At 35.9% G+C, this 15,903-nt stretch overlaps 1 protein-coding gene across 10 annotated transcripts in view; it reads right to left on the reverse strand.

The window, feature by feature from the left end:
• The window catches only part of CHD9 (chromodomain helicase DNA binding protein 9), a 247,294-nt gene that overhangs the window by 59,655 nt on the left and 171,736 nt on the right, over positions 1–15,903 (reverse strand). For all 10 annotated transcript variants that reach the window (XM_027869724.1, XM_027869722.1, XM_027869720.1 and 7 more), the window contains 3 exons: positions 6,140–6,335; positions 3,971–4,138; positions 2,943–3,122 (listed from right to left, as the gene is read on the reverse strand). In XM_027869724.1, coding sequence (XP_027725525.1) covers positions 2,943–3,122; positions 3,971–4,138; positions 6,140–6,335 — 544 coding nt within the window. The remainder of the gene's footprint in view (positions 1–2,942; positions 3,123–3,970; positions 4,139–6,139; positions 6,336–15,903) is intronic.

The raw sequence follows: 15,903 nt of genomic DNA on the forward strand, positions 1-15,903 counted from the left end.
TAACTTGTTATTTTATGAAGCACTGTGATTTTTGTATGTACATACTTAAATTTTATTCAGTGAATATGTAAGCATATAGATTGAAAATATATTCTAAAAATTATTTCCCCTTCCTCTGAAAAACATTTTCTACTCAGGTAGGTATGTATTCCTTCCAGAGGTAAAAAAGTATTTAACTTCAGAGATCATATCAACAGGAGCCACCTCAGATGTAGAGATGATTTTAATCAGTCAACAATTTTTTCTGAGTGTCTATCGTATAACTGTTGAGGGAGGGCATGGAACAAATTACATCAGGGCAGCCAATTGAATTCTAATTTTCCTAACTACCAGTGAAAAGTTCTTTACCCACTAATGCCTAGATTCAACTCTTCTCTTATTTCTTTCTTTTATTTTCTTTTTCCCTGTATTTAAATTATTTTTTTTTCTTAAGGTCTTAAGAAGAGAATTGAATCTTGGGGCATGGGGTAGAAATCACAACTTATAACCTATGGCTCTATATTCAGCATTTTTCCAATCAAATTAAAAAAAAACAATTATTTAAATATTTAAGTATTGACATATACCAACCTCATCATAATCAGCGCATACTTGAATCATTTCACCATTTAAACAAGTACAATATGGAATCATGCATGGTAATCAAATCAAATGCTTTATAATACCATACACGTTACAATTTTATATGTTACGTTATAACTACAATGCTATATTTTGTTGTAATTATATTGTTATAATTTTTTGTTATATTTACAAGGAGAATCTCAAAATCATTAGATTAAACTTGTGTAATCTTGGACAAGTTAATCAACCTCCCTGAACATTAGTTTTCTCATCTTTCTCTCTCTCTCTCTCTCTCTCTATATATATATGTGTGTGTGTGTATATATGTATATAAAAAATGACCACACTTGGATAGGTGAGCTCTCTGGTCCCTTTCAGCTATAAATTCTACCATCTATAATATAATAAGATATAAATTAAATAATAATTTTAAGACTAAAGTTTACGTACATGTCTATCTTGTTAGAATGTAAGTAACTTGGGAGCAGGGAGTGTTTCACTTTTGTCCTGGTATCTCTAGGACTTAGCATAACTCTTTGCACATAGCAAATACTTAATAAATACTTGATGAAGATTTCAAAGAATGCATAATAGTCTAACAGCATACAGAGACATGAAGAAGGCTGGCTCTGGAGTCAGGAAGAACTGAGTTCAAATCCTGTCTCTGACACATAGTAGTAGTGGGAAAGTAGGAAAATCATTTAACCTCTCAGTGCCTTAGGCAACTCTCTAGGAGCACAAGTTATAGAAAAGTAGCTTATTTGTATTCATGGAGGAGTTTCTGCACCACAGATATCTCCTATAACAATAAATCATGGATTTTAAACTGCCCACCTTTTGCTTCCACCTCAGATATGGAAAGTGGGAAATAGCTTTTGAATATTGTACATACAGCTTGGATAGGAAAAGGGAAATCCAACAAAAAAATAATTTTCTGAAGGGATGTTAAAAGGCAAGAAAATTCCTACAATTTGGGCTAATGACACTATTATGGTGCAGTATCTACACTTCCTGCATTATGGAGACTGGAAGGAGGAGTCTAGGAAGGAATGAAGAATACTGTAGTCATAGAAGGTACTGAAAATAAAGGAAAGAAAGAAGGAAGGAGAAAGGTGACAAACAATGGGACTCAATAATATACAATAATAATAATGCACATTTACACATAGTTTTAAGTTTAAGGTTTACAAAGAATTTTCCTCACAATTCTGTGAGACAGGCTGCATCACTGTCACTATTTGATAGATAAAAACATTGAAGCTCACAGAGAGGCCATGCCTTGCTTAGGACATTTAGAACCAGATGTAAATAAAGCTGGAGCTCAACTAACTAGACCAGGTGCCTCAGGAAAGGTGGGGGAGGGGCACGGTGACCATAGAAAAGGAAATTGTGAAATCTCCAACTATTCTAATTAATGCATGATACATAAATGTACATCTATAGCATAAAAATAGAATAACAGTAGGTCAGGGGTGGGGAACCTGTGGCCTCCAGGGCACATGTGACCCTGTAAGTCCTCAAGTGCAGCCCTTTAACTGAATCCAAACTTCAGAGAACAAATCTCCTGTACTAGTTTATACATTTTTCAAAGTCTTTCCCTCCCAGAATACCAGAGTCGGAAAGCTAGTTATACTTCATTTTAAGATATTAAGCTAAAGTTTTGTAATTTAAACCACCACAATAATAATAGCTAACACTCATATAGCACATATGTGCCAGACACTGCTAAGCGCTTTACAATTATTATAGCATTGGATCCTTACAACAAACCTGGAAGATAGGTATTATCTCCTGTTTTTAACTTCATTTTACAGATGAGGAAACTGATACAAATAGAGGGTGAGTGATTTGTCCAGGGTCATACCACTACTAAGTGTCTGAAGCTGGATTTGAATTTAGGTCTTTCCAACTCCAGGCCTGGTGCTCTATCCACTGTACCACTGAGTACAATTTAAAACTAAGTACACTGTAACTTATTTACTTAAGATTAACTTGCTATATTATTACCAATATTTTATACTCACCCTATACAATTCCAATAAATATTTTAATTTCTTAATTACTTCAATTTCAAAATGATTTTCCTCTGAAAAAGTTGTTTTTCACAGGGCATTTCTATTTATATCTCCACAGATAATCATAATAACACATGTGAGCAGTGTATTTTATTTGAAATTAATTTTAAGAAATACCAAACATATCCATTTTCAAATGTCAAGTATATGAAAAAAGAAAGTTTATTACCAAGTACTACTTTTGGACAAGGATTTAAGCATTAAGTAGATGATCTGAGCAACTTTTGAAGCAGCAAAGATAAATGAACAAAAAGTTAATAATTTCATTAGACAAAATCTTTATAAAATGGTTTTCACTGCTACCTTGGCAAATGTTGAACCTCTTCCTTCTGATTCAATTGTGATTGTTTTTGTGCGACGCTGTAAAATTTGATCAATATCCTCTTCACAGAATTTAGAACCCTCATCTTCTTCATCCATAATGGCACCATATGCACCCCTTCGAAGTAGATCTTCTATTTCCTTTTTGGACAGTTGCTGAATCTATGGACAAAATATACACACACACACACACACACATATATATATATGTATTTTTTTTTTCTGAGTGAACATAAGATTCAGAAAGGCCAGATATTTAAATAGTAAACCTAGTTGTGCCAAAGAAAACAATGGAAGGCAGTCTTAAATCCTATGAGTTAGGATGTAAGGAAAATCTTCCTAGAAGTGTGGTCTATTAAACAAAGGATTAGCAAGTAAGATTACTGGCTCTGTTTTCTTGAGTATCTTTAAGACATGCTTGGAATGGCTTTGTTATAGTCTTGTTTACAGGCAAAGGAACAGAAAAAGCTTTTAGTACTAAGATTCTACAACATAAGATGTGTAAGATATTGCTTATGATAAAATATAAATGATAAACGAACTTTCTATCTTCAAAAAGCTTGCACATTAACATATTGTCAATGTTATACATCTGAAATACTCTACTTGAATAATTTAAAATTACTAATATTAAAAAGAAAAAAAGATATTAGATAAAAGTAATTAGAGATAAACGTAACTAAATAAATCACCCAAATCCTATACTACTCATTATGTATTGATGTAAAAGATTTGAAAAAATAACACTGAACTCCTCAGTCAGAAAAACATTTTTATAGTTCATAGTCATTGGAATCATGCAGAATTAACCATTTTTAACTGAAGAGAGGCTGAAACTTTGCAGCATTTTGGCATAATAGTAGAAGTCTGTTTCTTCTATTATGAAGAACTTAAATCAGTGTCCAGTATGTTGTAATGGAAAATGATACTCAAAGTAAATATTTCTTATATGCTCTAACAAACTACAGAAATAAATCCAACGAAGCAAGAGAACTTGGAAATTTACATACACCACCAACACTATTTTCTCTTCCACTCATGCTCTGTAATACAGCCTTATCTAGACCCAATTTTAGGCTTGCCCGGTCGAACATCTCTCTCTCATATGAGTTACGAGTTATTAATCTGTAGACTTTGACAGCTTTGTTTTGACCAATCCTGTGACATCGAGCTTGGGCCTTGGAATAAAGGAAAAATAAAATTAAAGTTTAGTTTCAAAGAATATCTTTAACAATGAAAGATATTTTGAAAAAAAGGGAAGCTTTGTATGTAAAGTTATTTCAGATAACCTAGCAAATTACTTAAATTTAAATTAATTTTTGATCAATTAAGTAGCTATCTCTATATCATATTGCATGTTGTCTTGGGGAGGGAGGAGGACAAGAAAGAGGAGAAAATTCAAAACTCAAAAGCTTATGGAAGCGAATGTTGAAAACTAAAAATAAATTAATTAATAAAAAATAAAGTCATTCATGTCACTTACATGTAAAAAAATGAAATAGGAAAAAATTAAGCAGCTATCTAAAATGAGAAATTGATTTATTGACTATCAATTAACAATAAGACAAAATTTAAGTTGATATTGTAAACACTATATAAAATCTTAGAAGTCCTGTTACCAATAAAATAAAGTAGTATTTTATTATCAAATTTAAAAAATTTTTAAGTCTTATGAGAAAGATTTTGTTGATGGCCTCTCAAAAACTCTGAAGAATCTTCATATAATCTTAAACAACTCTACACATGTAAAATAGCAACTGCCTCTAAGTTTAAATCCCTTTAAACCTAATATTATAGTCTCAACAAGTCTAACACAAAATGTAAAGAAAAATCCTGGTGTGCTTTTTGTCCTGTATCTGGCCCTATCCATGTATTTTGCAACCTTCTTTTCTTTCTGTACTCTAGTCTACTTACCTTTACATTTCGAGAAAGTCCCTTTATAATATCCTCTATTAATGTTCCCAATTTTCTGTTATTTGACAAAAAGGGATTTGTGTAGATTGTATTTTGCTTTTGGTATACTCAAAACCAAACAAAGACTGGGAAGGGAAAATTAGCTCCTTAAGGCTCAAGATGCAGGCAGAGCCAGCACCACACACTCAGCCCTCTGCGATGATGGAAGAAGTGGCAGCACAGGAGCCTCAAGAAGGAGAAGGAGAAATAAGCTCCGAGAATCTTCAACAAAACTCAAAAGGTACATGGAGATAAGACACAATGCTAAAATGCTAGCAGTATGCCGCTATGTGAATGATCTCCAATTCTAAATAAAGAGGGTAGGAGGCAATGCTATTTTCAACATGACAGGGCTGTTCAACTAAAGCTAATTCAAGGAAAACTAGAAAGCAAGGCCCTTCCATAGTAGGGGGCATGAAAACATATATGTACCCACAAGAAGCTGAATGCTGCAAATCGCCTTGGACTCTTTGATGAATTGAAAACTGTCCTTGTGGTATTGGATCTTTCTGCCTAACCCAAGGCTGTAGCTCTTTCCTTGCATAAAAAATTTTGGTGGCAACTTGTGTTTCTGAATAATGCTTCCTGATTCTGGTCTACTGGCTCAGAAAACCATATCCTATTATTGTGCTTTTGGTCCCTTCTCAAATGAGTAGTTACCATCAGCCACAATTTTTCCTAGGAAGTCCTACCTGGTGCTACGTTTGAGCCCCAACCCAGGAAGATCCCATCCTCGACCCCATCCAGGATCAGGGATAATAAAAGGAATATTTTATCCTTGTGTAAAAATGAGTTGAGTATAAAGTATAAATACACTTCGACAAGTGTATTTAAAGTTTAACCATTAAAGTTAAATTCTTTAACTATTTAATTAAATTTAAGTAAAGTAAAATTCTTTAAGAATTTTGTACCTGTGTACAACTGAAAAAAATTTCCACAAAGATCATTGGGAAAATTTGCTATTCTGGAAAATCAGTTATTCAGATCATAGATCACCTTTCAATTTTGAAAATATATTTTGATCAGTTAAAATATAGTCAAGTAGGATTAATAATTGAAATGTCACCATTATTAAATTTAAAAAATTCAATCCTCTCATTTGGCAAAAAGATTTCTTGAAATAAAAAAACAGAGAAAGATCTGCATTTGAAATGAGAGTCATAAATGATATAAAAATTTCACAGACTTTATCTTGTGTTTTCAAAATCTTTAAGCATGGAATTTACCTGGAGGTCATTTTGAGGATTCCAGTCAGAATCAAAAATGATGCACGTATCAGCTGCAGTTAAATTAATGCCCAGCCCACCAGCTCGAGTGCACAAAAGAAATACAAATCTGTCTGAATCAGGTTTACTAAACCGATCTATGGCAGCCTGTCGAAGATTTCCTCGGACTCTTCCATCAATTCGCTCATACAGATACCTGTCAGGTACAAGAACAACAAATTCAGGAAGAATAACAGAAACAAAATGAAAATAAATCTACTCAAATGCAATTAGGTTTTCCTACTCAGACCTATGGATAATTTTAAAAATTAGGGGAAGATATGTTTCCCATGAGTTTGTGAGCTCTTATACTGCTATTTCCCAGAACACTTACAATAGTGCCTTAAACATAACAGGGGATTAATAAATATCTGCTGAATAAAATTAAAAGGGTATGCAAAATTTAATCTATGAACACATCATCGCCACCACACAGACGTTGAGTACTTATTATCAGCAAGGCTCTGTATAAACCACCATGGGAGACATAAAAAGTTTTAAGTCAACTGGTCTATGCCTTATAAAGTTTGTAACTTAGTCAGTTACTTAGATGTACAGGTAAAGTACCAGAGTAAATACTTTTTTTTTGTGTGTGTGGTCCAGTTAACCAAACAGTATGTCTATAACTAGTATGGTAATATATTTTGCTGACCTGATCTGATTATAACACATAATACACACTGAGGAATCCTTTTCAACACGAGTTTTTTTTTTTATTACTTCTTACACACAATGAAAAATTTAAAATGTGATTATACATCATTTTCATTATAAACAAGGAAAGGAAAAGTGAGTTGAATATCTGATTTCTGCATCAAGCATCAACTTCCTTTGAACTCCTCTCATTCCTTTCCACCTCAAACATTCCAATTACCTAAACAAAAATTGCAAACTCCAAAACAATAAAGGCTAGCATTTATAGAGCACTTTAAGATTTTGAAAGAGCTTTACAAATATTATTTCATTTGGTCCTGACAACAGCTTTGACAGGCAGATTTAAGAGGTAATCAAAAACCAAATGAAAGAAGGTAATCATGTAAGAAAAATAGCCCAATAGTCTGAAAATGGATACTACATTCTTGACATTTCTTTCTTCTCCTACTGGGTTCAAAGTACTTTTCACTAACAGATTAGGCATTAGCTCTATTTCATCTTTAGGTCTTGTCTACACAATAGAAATGTAATTTCTAGAAATGTGTCTTAAAAAAATTTGTATGTCCCAAATGGTTAATTATGCTTTTTTTGGTTTTGAAAAATTTTATTTAAATAAGAACTCAAATATTATTATGCAACAAAATCTTTTTTTTCTATTCATAATTTTATTTACTTATTTCTTTCCTTCTGTCCCACTATACATGTACTTTGGAGACTTCTTTCAACCTGACCAGATAAAGTGCATGTTTCAGTTTTTGCCCTGCAATTTCTTTTTTTTTTTCCTAAACATTTATTAATTTATTTATTTTTAGTTTTCAACATTCACTTCCACAAGATTTTGAGTTCCAAATTTTATCCTCATCTCGCCCCTCCCCCAACCCCCAGAGGGTGTGCATTCTGAATATCCCTTCCCCTAATCTGCCCTCCCTTCTATCACCACCCCTCTTCTCTTATCCCCTTACCCTTCTATTTTCCTGTAAGGCAAGATAGATTTCTATACTCCACTGCCTATATATCTTATTTTCCAGTTGCATGTGAAAACAATTTTTAACATTTGTTTTTATAACTCTGGGTTCCAAATTTTCTCCCTTCCTCCCTCCCCACCCACCCTCAGTGAGGAGGCTAGCAACTCAATATATGTTATACATCTGTAGTTATACAAAACACTTCCACAGTAGTCATGTTGTGAAAAACTAACTATATTTCCCTTCATCCTATCCCACCCCCCATTTATTCTATTCTCTCTTTTAACCCTGTCCCTCCTCAGAAGTGTTTGCTTCTGATTACCCCTCCCCCAATCTGCCCTCCCTTCTATCATCCCCACACTCTCTTATCCCCTTTTCCCCTATTTTCCTGTAAGTTAAGATAGATTTCCATACCCAACTGAGTATGTATGTCATTCCCTCCTTAAGCCAATTATGATGAGAATAAGATTCACTCAATCCCTCTCACCTTCCTCCACTGTACAAGCTTTTTCTTGTCTGCTTTATGTGAGATAATTTACCCCATTCTATCTCTTCCTTTCTCCTTCTCCCAGTATAATCCTATCTCACCCTTTAATTTTATTTTTTAGGTATCACCCCTTCATCTTCAACTCACCTTGTGCCCTCTATTTATCTATCTATCTATACACATAATTTTTTTCCCTCCAACGACCCTAATACTGAAAAAAGTCTCATGGGTTACAAATATCATCTTTCCAAGTAGGAATGTAAACAATTCAACCTTAATAAGTCCCTTATGATTTCTCTTTCCTGTTACCCTCTTCATGCTTCTCTTGAGTCTTGTATCTGAAAGTCAAATTTTCTATTCAGCTCTAGTCTTTTCATCAAGAATGCTCAAAAGTCCTCTGTTTCACTGAATGTCCATTTTTTCCCCTGAAGGATTATACTCAGTTTTGCTGGGTAGGTGATTCTTGGTTTTAATCCTATCTCCTTTGCCCTCCAAAATATCATATTCCAAGCCCTCCTATCTTAATGTAGAAGGTGCTAAATCTTTTGTTATCCTGATTGTGTTTCCACAATACTTGAATTGTTTCTTTCTGGCTGCTTATAATATTTTCTCCTTGACCTGGGAACTCTGGAATTTGGCTATAATATTCCTAGGGATTTTCCTTTGGGGATCTCTTTCAGGAGGTGATTGGTAGATTCTTTCAATTTCTATTTTAACCTCTGGTTGTAGAAGATCAAGGCAGTTTTCCTTGATAATTTCTTGAAAGATGATGTCTAGGCTCTTTTTTGATCATGGTTTTTTTAACTGAATTTTATTTATTGAATTTAGTTTTATTTATAAAATAAAATTTATTTATTTTATAAATACAATAAAATATTTTATTTATTATTGTATCTCAAATATAATACATAACAAAATCTTTTTTAAAAAATCAGTTCATGTTACTTAAGGTAGTATTGATCACCTGTTGCTTAATAAGTTGCAAACTCCATATTTTACTACGTGGTTGCTTGATAATTCAAAATTTATTCCCTTTTAAAAATTTTACATGAAGTAAAAACCTGGCATGGCAGTTTTCATATGTGTATCCTCCAGGTAGGGCACTACTAAAATCTGGTCAGATCACACTGGAGAATGGTACAAACTAAGAAATTAAATGTTCTGCCATTTTTCCAAAATGAAAATCCTCCCTGGTGATGTGGAACCAGGAGGGGATTCCTATTTTCTGTTACCAAAGGTTATTTCGGTGTGATGGCTAGAGTTTGGTCACCTTAAATTACCCTAAATTCTGAGGCAAGGAAAAATGCACCTGAGATGGTTTTATAATCTCTTAAATAGAGAGGGAACTCTATAGAAGGAACACCATATAACATCTGGACAGATGTGGTCTGAGATGTGACTAGGGTTTGAACTTGACTTTTCAATAAGATTATTGCTGTTTTAGGCTGGGCATTATCTGTATTCACCCTCTGTTTAAACGAGGGACTTCAAGATTAGATGACATGGTTCTTTTCAGTTTATTACATAAACTACTAGTACAGAGGAACTCAAACGGTTACATCACATAAACTGTGAGGTTTTAAAATCTGTGACAAGGGGCCGAAGGACTTTATTTTTTTTTGCTCATTTTAAGGAAATCTCACTTAAGCTACAGTGAGTCACTAGCACTTAAAACCATGATCCTTCAGCTGGTCATCGTTAGCCATTTGAGTTTTTATGAGGTACTGCTGCCATAAGTTATTGGCCTGGTTATGCTGTAGCTGAATTATTCTCCACAATTGAGATATTCAATTCAGTACTATTGTGTACAAGTTTCTTCTTAAATATCATCAGTAGTTTCTTTTGATAAAGATCACTAGTGATCCCTTGGATAGTGGTAAGGGTTTTCTGGCTTCTCTGCTAAATTCTCTGTTGAATTCTAATATGGACATAATTCTCAATCTCAGAAGGAAGTTAGTATCACCCTTACATGAATCAGTAAAGGAGTTGTAACAGAGAAGGTTCTTGCTATGATTCCTTTTCCTTGGTAGTACAGCATGAGGAAAACACTGGTGAAGAAAGAGGACAAAAAGGATGGAGAATCTGGAAATGAGATGACTCTACAGCATGGATCTAACAAACTTCAGTTGGAGGGCCCTCACCTATTCTTTTAAGGTTGGTCTGTAAGGTTTCTAAGAATGGATTTTACATTTTAAAATATGGTTGACTCATGGATTTTAATTTGTTAACCTCTGCTCTAAAGGAAATTCTCCAGAGAATTAGTTACTGAGATTATAATAGAATTGTTAGTCAATTCAATATTTATCTCTTAAAGTAGCATGAAAGGAAATGTTGTCAGTAATCATAAGTAATTATTAAAGTGTCTACTATGTGCCAGGCACTGTGCTAAGTACTTTGGATACAAAGAAAGGCAAAAATCATTCCCTACTCTTAAGGAGTTCACAATCTAATGGGGGAAGAAAACATGCAAACAGACTATGTACAAACAAGCTATACATAGGACAACAGTAAATAGTTAACAGAAGGAAGGGACTAGAATTAAGAGGGATTGGGAAAGGCTTTCTACAGAAGGTAGGAAAGCAGGCTATTGCAATAATCCAGGCATGAGGTGATGAGGCCTACATTAGGGTGGTGGCAGTATCAGAAGAGAGAAGGGAAAGTATTCGAGAGATGTTGCCACGCTGAAGTTCACAGGCTGTGGCAACAGATTGCATATAGATGGTGAGAGATAGTGAGGAGTCAAGGACGACACCCAGATTGTAAGCCTGGAGGACTGGGAGGATGATAAGTGTCTTGGACAGTAATAAGGAAATTTGGAATCAATCAATAAATAAACATTTATTGAGCACCTCCTATGTGCCAGACACTAAGTGCAGAGGATACAAAGAGAGGCAAAAGATAGTCCCTTCCCTAAAGAGGCTCACAATCTAATAACAGAGACAAAAAGCAAACAAATACAGAAAAACAAGTTATATACAGGAAAAAAAGGAAATAAAAAGAGGGAAGGTACTAGAATTAAGAGTTGAGAAAGTCTTCCTGTAGAAGATAGCATTTTAGTTGGGATTTAAAGGAACTCAAGGAATCCAGTGGGTGGAGATGAGGAAGGACAGCATTTTGGGCATGTGAGATAGGCAGAAAAAATGCCTGGAGTCAAGAGATGGAGTGAATTGTTCAAAAGACAGGAAAGCAGCCAGTGCCATTGTGTTGAAGAATATGAGGAGGGGGATAAGGTAGAAGAAGATCAGAAATGTGTGGGATACAGAGGAGCTGGTTATGAAGGGTTTTAAACTCTAAAGAGAGGATTTTGTATTTGATCTTGGAGGCAATGAGGAGCTGCTAGAGTTTATTGAGGAGGGAAGTGGGAGTGACATAATCAGACCTATGTTTTAGGAAAATCATTTTCTTGACAGAATGGAAGATGGATTAGAGTGAGGAGAGAGATTTGAGGCAGGCAGACTTACCAACAGACTATTTCAATAGTCCAGGCTTGAGGTGATAAGCCCTGTACTAAAGGGGTGGCAGTGTCAGACATGAGAGAGGGGGAATATTTGAGAGGTGTTGCAAATGTAAAATTGAGAGGCCTTGGCAAAGATTGGATATGAAGGCTGAAAGTTAGTGAGGAGTCCAGGATGTCCAAGGAGGCCTAGCACATAGTAGGACTTTACACATGCTTGGTGATTAAAGATCTGTTACATGAAAGGTTATACCATTAAGAAGATATTTTCTATTATTTGACCCCATAAACACTCATAATAACCTAGTGTGTTTTTTAATGGATAAAAATCAACTGCATTAAAAACCACAATGGAATCCTACCCTTTGTCTTAACATCACCCCAACTCTCTCCTCCATTTCCTACAATTTTTCACCATGGGGGTCCTTTTCCTTCTCAAGGCCAACCCCTCTACTGTGCCTTTGATCTTATCTCTCTCCTTTTTTTTCAAGAAATCCACAACCTCAATCATTCTTTCTCTGTCTCACCTTTAATCTCTTCCTGTCAGTCAACAAGCATTTTTAAAGTAATTACTAAGTGGCAGGCACTCTGCTAAGTACTGGGGATACAAGAATATGCAAAAAGAAAGAGTCTCTGCCCAGAAAGAGCTTACATTCTAATAGGGGAAGACATTGGCATAGAGATAATAAATTGACTCCTGGGAGACTGAGGTCACCAGAAGAAAGTGTAAGAGAAGGGTAAGAGCCTAAGACAGAGTCTTAGAACACTTTCACAGTTAGGGGGCATAATATGAATTACAAAAAAACATAGAAGATTGCTAAGGAATTGTAAAACAAGTGGGGAGAACCATGAGATAGTATTGTCTGAAAAGCCCGAAGAGAATACATAGGAAGAAAGGTTGGTCAGCATTTTAAGATGCATCCAGATAGGTTTTTGATGATGAGGCCTCAGAAAAGATGTGGCATTCAAGAAATCTTTGTTAATGTTGGAGAGAGCACTTTTATTTGAGTTATAAAGTCAGAAGCCAAACTGCAAAGAATTGTTCAGTGTGTGGAAGCAGAGAGCGTATACTGCTTTTTCAAGGAGTTTTGCTGTGAAAGGGAAGAGAGGTATAGGATAATAGCTTGAGAGGATGATAGTGTTTAGTTAAGGTTGGTTTTTGTTTTGTTTTTGTTTTTTAAGGATAAGGGAGATTTGGGCATGTTTTGAAGGCAGTAGCTAAGGAACAAGAAGGTCCCCAGTCCTGACATGTTTTATTCTCCAGACTATTCCACTATTCTTCAGCTGCCTCCAGATTCTGTTCCTGAGAGGCCCTTCTCCCATTGGTGAGTTCTTCCTGGAACCTCCACTTTGGAGAAGGACACCAGAGCACCTATCCTTAATTCTCTAGACTTAGCCACCATACCCCCATCCAGGTGCCCACTTTTCCTCCATTTCAGATACCCTTTATGTTTTGTCTTCCCCTATTAGAATGTAAGCTCCTCCTTTATCCCTAGCCACTCATTTTCAAAAGATTCCCAAGGGCATATAGAAGGTGAAAAAGACTGAACTAAAACTAACCACCCTAAAGCTATATATGTCAAATGGCTTATGTAGGGAAGAGATTTTTTGAGAGAGGAAGAATTTGTCAAAATGCAAAGGGCATTTGTTGTAGCTGAAAGGGCTTAAGCACACTCCAGTTAAAGAAATCAAAAGATCCCTCAGACCAACCAGTAGGTGAAAGTGGAAAAAGACTGCAGCTGTTCAGTGAAGAGAGGCCAGAGGATTGACCTATCCATCAGAGAGATAGCACACTGAGAAGCACAGCAGTCAAACAACCTGAAGCAGCAGCAGCAGACCTTAGTGAATGCCAGCACAGCCACTTAGTGATGTGACCGGCACAGTCCAGCTACAGTGGAGCCTGGTGACAGCCAGCATAACCACCTAGTAACCTGCTTGATCCAGCCCAGAAGGAGATTGGACCTGCTAGCTGAGATACTGAAGTCAGTAGCCCATCGGAGAGACCAGTCCAGTGGAGATACTGTGCCCTAAAAAGAGAGCCAACCCAGGTGAATTGTGAGGATACTCTAGAGAGAAAAAAGGCACCGAGGTCCTGTGAGTTCTGAGTATCCTTGATCATATGTGTCTCCTATATGTGTGCCTCACTAACACTGTACTTCAAATTCATGCCTATTCTTCCCTGCTTCTGAATTTTAGGTGTATTTGTGGGAAAGTATACCCCTGATGTTGGGGGAGGGGAGAACACTTTGTAACTACTTGCAATGAAAATAAATTTGCTGCTTTGACCTAACTCCATTATGTTTTAAGCCTTCATTTTGTGACCAAATGTAATTATATAAGTTGTTGTGTAATAAGATAAAGATGCTAGTGGTATAGTTTGCCAGTGATGTGTGTCCCCCCAAACCTGATAAACAGCTACTAATGATGTGTATGTCTCTCCAGATATAGTAACTGCTAATGATACGTGTCCTCCAAATCTGCCGAACTACTGAAAAACACTTGTTTGATGAATGACTGTTTCCTTTCATAAGCTTAGATCTTGTAACCAGCTAACTTTCATAGTCAGAATTCTAAGAAATCCACCTCAGCCTGATAGACCTTAGGTCACCAATGAGGCTGGCTTCTGTGTTGCCTGCATTTGAAACTCATGTTCACTGTCTGCTTGAGGGCGATGCTGATTGACAGAGATTTGCAGACCCATCAGGCAACCCATTCAGAGGGAGAATCACAGCATCCAGCTTGGCAGAAAGGGAACTTTGTCACTGATACCAACATGAGACACAATTACTGGGAAGCTGTAGGAAATTAGATTGGTGATTTGTTTCTAGAGGGGTTAATGCTTGCACTGTCTGATAGATAATATAAACTAAGGTTGGCACACATTTGACTAATAAAGTTTAATTGCAAGCACTGAGAAGTATAAATATAATTACTATTTCCATCACACTAAGTAATGGTAAGCTGGTTCTGTGCATGCACGGTATGCTGCATTACTACTCTTGCTAAGTTATTTGAGTAAATGTCTTTGAACTGAGTCTACTAGTTGATTAAGGGGAAGCACACTAGTGGGGCATGATCTAGTATTTAGGGGGCTCATGATATAATGTTTAGGAGAATAAGCACCCAAACTGTTATGCCTAGAACTTGAAAGTAGTCTGGGAACCTAAACAACCAGTGAATTTTCAAAGGGTGGAGTTACAAAGGCATGAGAAGTACTGATCTCTAGGGCCCCAAAGCCTTGTCCAATCACTACCAAAAGAAAGAACAGAGTTCTGGCCGAACATTTTAACCAATTTCTTCAATGAATATGATTAGCTCTTTGTAAAGCTGTGTATGTATGTGTGTTATGTTAGTGCACAGCACTGTTTCAGGACAGTTAAAGAAAGACTGATAAATCTTCTCTTTCAGATTAGTCCAAAGGATTGAGACTAGGCTACTGAGAAAAATACTACTTTAATTATTTCTAAAAGAGGGACAGAGTGCGTGTAGGGATATCCGTCTGCTTCCACAGAACCATATGCCAGGTTTGTAATCTCAGCATTATTCTTGACTTTTCCATCTCCCTCATTCCAATATCCAACAGATATCTAATAAGTTGTCAAATCTTGCCATTTCTAGCTCTACAATATCTCTCATAGCAATTATGATTACCACAAAGATATCACCTGAGTTGAGACCCTCATCATTACTTGCTTGCACTAAAGCTATGGTCTCCTAACTGGTTTCCCTGCTTCATGTCGTTCCTAGTTTCCTTCCATCCTCTGAATAACCACCAAAGTGTTTTTCCTTAATTAAGCATAGATCTGACCATGCCATTCCCTTATTCAATTAACTCCTGAAGCACTGCCTTGAGGATAAAGTATAAAACTCCTCCAGTATAACTCTTAAAGGACTTCACAACATGGCCACAACTATTCTTTCTATCCTCCTTATAAATGGTCTCTTTTCCACACTTTATGGTCTAACCCAAGTGACTTTCTCTCTATTCCACATAGAACTACATTTTCTGTCTTCATGTCTTTGTATTGGTCATCTCCCATTAATGGAAAGAACTCTATTGTCACCTCTGTCCCACAGAATAACCTCTATTTTTCACCAGTGCAAGCCAAGCACTCCTTTCTCTATAAGGCCTTTTCAATTTTCTCCAACTGCTAATATTCTACCT

The sequence above is a fragment of the Vombatus ursinus genome, unplaced genomic scaffold (genome assembly GCF_900497805.2).
Source record: "Vombatus ursinus unplaced genomic scaffold, bare-nosed wombat genome assembly UNPS02014793.1, whole genome shotgun sequence".
NCBI lineage: Eukaryota > Metazoa > Chordata > Mammalia > Diprotodontia > Vombatidae > Vombatus > Vombatus ursinus.